The 4,912-nt window shown below is 33.6% G+C and overlaps 2 protein-coding genes across 2 annotated transcripts in view; one reads left to right on the top strand and one right to left on the bottom strand.

The window, feature by feature from the left end:
* Positions 1–1,413: 1,413 nt before the first annotated feature.
* On the bottom strand, positions 1,414–3,982 carry HELRODRAFT_161950 (hypothetical protein; the record flags this gene model as incomplete). Its single annotated transcript, XM_009021820.1, has 5 exons — positions 1,414–1,454; positions 1,776–1,910; positions 2,745–3,044; positions 3,302–3,581; positions 3,794–3,982. 5 exons carry the CDS (start codon positions 3,980–3,982, stop codon positions 1,414–1,416), a joined length of 945 nt encoding a protein of 314 aa, XP_009020068.1.
* A 477-nt stretch (positions 3,983–4,459) lies between these two features.
* HELRODRAFT_161949 (hypothetical protein) overlaps positions 4,460–4,912 on the top strand; it is a gene marked incomplete at both ends in the record, with an annotated part of 3,561 nt that continues 3,108 nt past the window's right edge. The window contains one exon of the mRNA XM_009021819.1: positions 4,460–4,582. Within this exon, the coding sequence (XP_009020067.1) occupies positions 4,460–4,582 (123 nt within the window). The remainder of the gene's footprint in view (positions 4,583–4,912) is intronic.

Below are 4,912 nucleotides of genomic sequence, written 5' to 3'. Positions count from 1 at the left end.
TAATGACATTTCTAAAAGTAGCCAATAATGTAGCCATAGAGGTAGTTATTAAAAACTTTTAATTATAAATTATAATTTAATTATTATTATTGTTATTATTTATAATTAATGATTGCATTTTTGGTATTTTTTTTTCGTAAGAATCGAACGATTGCATGATTTGGAAAGATTTATTATGAATAATTTTAATAATAATAATAAATATTAATATTAATAATATTATTATTGTTATTATTAAATCTTGCTTCGTGACGTCATTTTTGACGCCACTTTTGATGAAACTCTTGAGAGTGAGGTTTTTTTTCTTCTTTTGGAGTGTCTATTAATTTCTGAAAATAATACAAATAATAATTATATTAGCGGCCATTCAGTAATTACGTCACGCTGGGGGGTGGGGAGAGGGATTCGTCCAGCGTGATAGTTTGTGGCAGGAGGGGGGGGGATGGGGAGTGGTTAACCTGATGCGAACGCACGCATACTGTCTGTATTTTGTTGTTAAAACTGAACATTAAACATTTATAATAGATTTTAGGTTATAGGTCGAAGAATGGGGGAAGAGGTTGGTCGGGTGTGACATAATTATTGGGTGACAATAATTGACAATAATTATATTAATGTTTTATTATTTTTATTATTGTTGTTATTATTTTTATTATTATTATTATTTTGTTTACTTGATGACAGCGGTTTAACGCGTTTACGCTTGCCAGATTTCTCCCCGGATGTAGTTGTTGAAGAAGTTTCCATTTGATCGTCATTAAAAAGAAAATTAATTTGAATGGTTCATTGATTGATTAGTTGAATGAATGAATGAATGAATGAGTGAGTGAGTGAATGAATAAATGAATGAATGAAGGAACGAATGAATGAATGAAGGAACGAATGAATGAACGGATGAATGAGTGAATGATTGACAAAAAAAAACTATATTAATACTTGAAACTATTTCTGATTTTTTAGTCAAATAGATTTGCGCAAAACTAGGTCCCCATTCCGAGACAGTTTTTCGTCCGGTCGGATATGCCAGTGCTACATTATTCCTTATATCGTCTGAAAATGATGACGACGACGATGATGATAATGGTGGTGGTGATGATGATGATGAATTTCGTCAGGTCTACCAACCTGAAAGTTGTTCTTGAAAAAAAAAATTTTTAAATAATTTACAATCAAATCAAGACAAAAGTTAATCAAAAGGGATGAAAAGAAAGAGAAATATATGGAGAGAGAGAGAGGAAAAAAGAGAAAAAAGGTAGTAAGAGAGAGAGAATTACCTTCTAATTGCTTCTTTCGTTCAGCTAGATAGATTTTTGTAATTTGGGCTTTGGCTCGATCTGAAGCAATAATAAAAATAATTTATGTTACCTTTATTTATTATTATTATTATTGCTATTATTATTATTATTGTTATTATTATTTCTGACAGTTAAGCTCACTGATAGACTTCTCCTTTTCTGAAAAAATTTAAAATGAATAAAAATATTTGAACATCGTCATCATCTTCATCATCAAACCACCAATATTATTCCCTCATAATTAACCTCCATTATAAGCAAACGGTCGTAATTATTCCGTCATAATTATCCTCCACTATAAGCAAACGGTCATAATTATTCCGTCATAATTAACCTCCATTAGAATCAAACGTCCGTAATTATTCCGTCATAATTGTCCTCCATTATAAGCAAACGGTCATAATTATTCCGTCATAATTAACCTCCATTAGAATCACACGTCCGTAATTATCCTGTCATAATTATAACCTATAGACCTACTTTTTCTCTCTCTCGCGTACAAAACAGCCGCAGAAATGACTGCAATCCAAACTGCAACGAGCGTTAAAGATGGCAATACTACTGAAATTTCATTCGCTGATCTATCTGCATTGTCGACTTTGATGTTTGTCGGTCCTTTCATAATTTTGAATAATTATGGGTAATTATGAATATTATTATTATTATTATTAGTAGTAGTAGTAGTAGTGGTAGTAGCTGTAGAAGAAGTAGTAGTAGTAGTAGTAGTAATAGTAGTAGGAGTAGTGTTAGTAGTAGTAGTTGTTGTAGTTGTATTAGTATTAGTAGTAGTTGTTGTTGTAGTAGTAGTAGTAGTTGTAGTAGTAGTTGTAGTAGTAGTTGTAGTAGTAGTTGTAGTAGTAGTAGTAGTTGTTCTTGTTGTAGTAGTAGTAGTTGTAGTAGAAGTTGTAGTTATAGCAGCTTTATTCACCATTGTTACCGATTTGAAAATGGTTTTAATAATCCACACACACGAACTAACTTGGAGCTGTTAATTATGATTTTATAAAAAATAATATAATATTATTATTATTATTTATTATAATAATAAGTTCATCTAAAAATAGGAGCAAGTATCAAAAATAGCATATGATCTCAAAATAGACTTCGGTACAGAAAAGCATAGAAACAAAATAAAAAGTGAAAAAATAGGCGATGGATGGCTAGGATAGATTGATAGGATTGTTGGATAGGATAGATTGATAGGATAGACGAGATAGGATTGTTGGATAGGATAGATTGATAGGATAGACGAGATAGGATTGCTGGATAGGATAGATTGATAGGATAGACGAGATAGATACAACTTAGAAACGATTGTGCGGATTTTTTCATGATTATGAAACATATCAGATTGGGAGAGCCTACAAAAACAAAAAAGACTGACTAATTGAATGATGATGATAACTTTCACAGCCAGAAACCACAAACGATGTTAAAACAAACACTAACCACAGTTCTCAACCAGAATGACATCCCCCCAATTCACGTAGCTCGAATTTAGGGCTGAATGTTTATTGGAAACATAACAGGAGCACGTGTAACTGCCAGGCAGTTTAAATGTTATCTCGTCATTCTCGACGGTGAAAAATTTTTGGCTTCGAACACCAATGACGGTGCTTTTGTTTACGTACGTGCAACCAAAATCTTTAAATTTTGGACTCGGGAAGCCGCTGGCTGAAATTTTGAAAGTTGTCGCGTTGTTGACGCAGGTCCTTATCTCTCTCACCGATACGTTCCTGACCTCTTCAACTGTTCGTTCGTTCGTTCGTTGTTGGTTTGTTTGTTCGTTTGATTAGAATAGTAAATATTTTTTAATTATTTCTGCGAATTTATAATTGGTACGTATTCTAATAATTAAATAAATATTAAATAGACGCTTTCTATGAACTAATGTGTACATTTTTAACAAGTTCCTCGTTTCAAAGAAATCGTAGCACATACATAGATAACAGACAAGCAGACAAATATATACACAGTCAAGCAGACAAACAGACATAGACACAAACATTCTAACGGTAAACTTTCTAACGGCAAACTTCTCGATGTCGAATAACTGAACGATATATCATCGTAAGTCCCATTTAACTGGCAGAAAACATGTTCCAGCTTTTGTGGATCAAATATAGTTGCTCTACGTCTGCAGATATGTTTATACCCTGTTCGATTTCTGGAACACTGCGTGTCGTTATTTTGTCGTAAGCCCGGATATTTTATGGTTAATGTAAATTGGAACCCGGTGTCGGTCCTATTCCCGATGAAAAGATGACAAGTGCATTTGACTTTGATCTGTTTGTCGTTTTGACCTACCGATTCAAATTTCCAAAAGAAATCTGAAATGAAATTTGTCTTCATATTTTTTTCTAAAAGTTAATAAACATTTTTAAGATTACGTCAGTTCATATTTATCACTCTTAAGACATGATTTCATAATTAAAAAGTAAAAAGAAAATAATCTCAAAAGTAACGAGCAGCTAGTAACAAATGATGACGAGTAGGACCCTGAGTCTCGAGACTTTCGTGCAAGACTGGTGGACGTAGAGATTTGCATTGGCCGTAACAGTCGTGAAGGAAGAGAGCTTAGCTTCGGTACCAAGACTCGGACGCCACTTTCTCATGTCGCAGCCAAACTTGGTCGAGTAACTTGAAAAGTGCTTGTGCACATTCGTTTGAATGTTGTTCAAGTACATGACATACGTCTCCTGCTTGTAATAATCTGCATGCAGTCATTAAGTTTCCTCCTTTGCAAACATTTACATTACATTTCATTTGCCTTGTACAAATTAGAGCAGCCAGCCACAAGTATTGTGTGTCGCAACGACCGAGTTCAACAACCGCTGCAGAGAGAGAGAAAAAGAGAGAGTGAGAGAGAGAGAGAGAGGAGAGAGAATCTCAGGGGATCGTATCAACAAGCTGGCTGCTTTTCAAAAAATTCAAATGAACGAAAACTGGGTGTTCAAAGGGAGTGTTGCTTCATGGCGTGAACCAAATTATGGAATTTTAATTTTTGTTCAATATTTTTTTATGTACTTTAGAAATCAAAAAACTTTTCAATATAAAAAAAATTGTAAAAATTCGACAATTTCTTCATTTAAGCATAATTTTTCACTCTTGAATATTAATTCACAATCTTCTCGCGTAAGAGGGCGTTGTCTCGGTGGATTTAAATGAAAGATAATGCGTGCGTGTGCCATGGTGTAGAGGGTAAGGCGCCTGGCACGACTTTAGCCGTGACAGAGTTCGGATGCAGGGAGATCCCTGACTACCACATGCAAGCAACACATTTTCAAGTGTATTTTGTGTTTGTAGTCGAGGCTTTTGAAAAAAAGCACTTACAATTCACACTGGTTGATGAATGGCCGTGGATTGTTAAGAAGATGAAGAATGATAAGTTCAGCATACTTTTTGTTTATTATTCTTTATTATCGATATTATTTTTACTATTTTCGTTATTGCCTCAAGGACGCGTTCTTTATTAATATTTTTATTATGTCATGTTTACGTAGCGCTTCATTTTAATAGGATTGTTTTTCTTCTCCCAAGCATTTTCGTTTTTTATTTCAAATTATGGATATATAAAATCAGCAATAAAACTCAGCTGTTCATTCCTTCGTTCCTTC

Source organism: Helobdella robusta (assembly GCF_000326865.2).
Source record: "Helobdella robusta unplaced genomic scaffold HELROscaffold_3, whole genome shotgun sequence".
Classification (NCBI taxonomy): domain Eukaryota; kingdom Metazoa; phylum Annelida; class Clitellata; order Rhynchobdellida; family Glossiphoniidae; genus Helobdella; species Helobdella robusta.
Note: the sequence above shows the minus strand (reverse complement) of the source record. Positions and strands in the feature narration are given on the sequence as shown.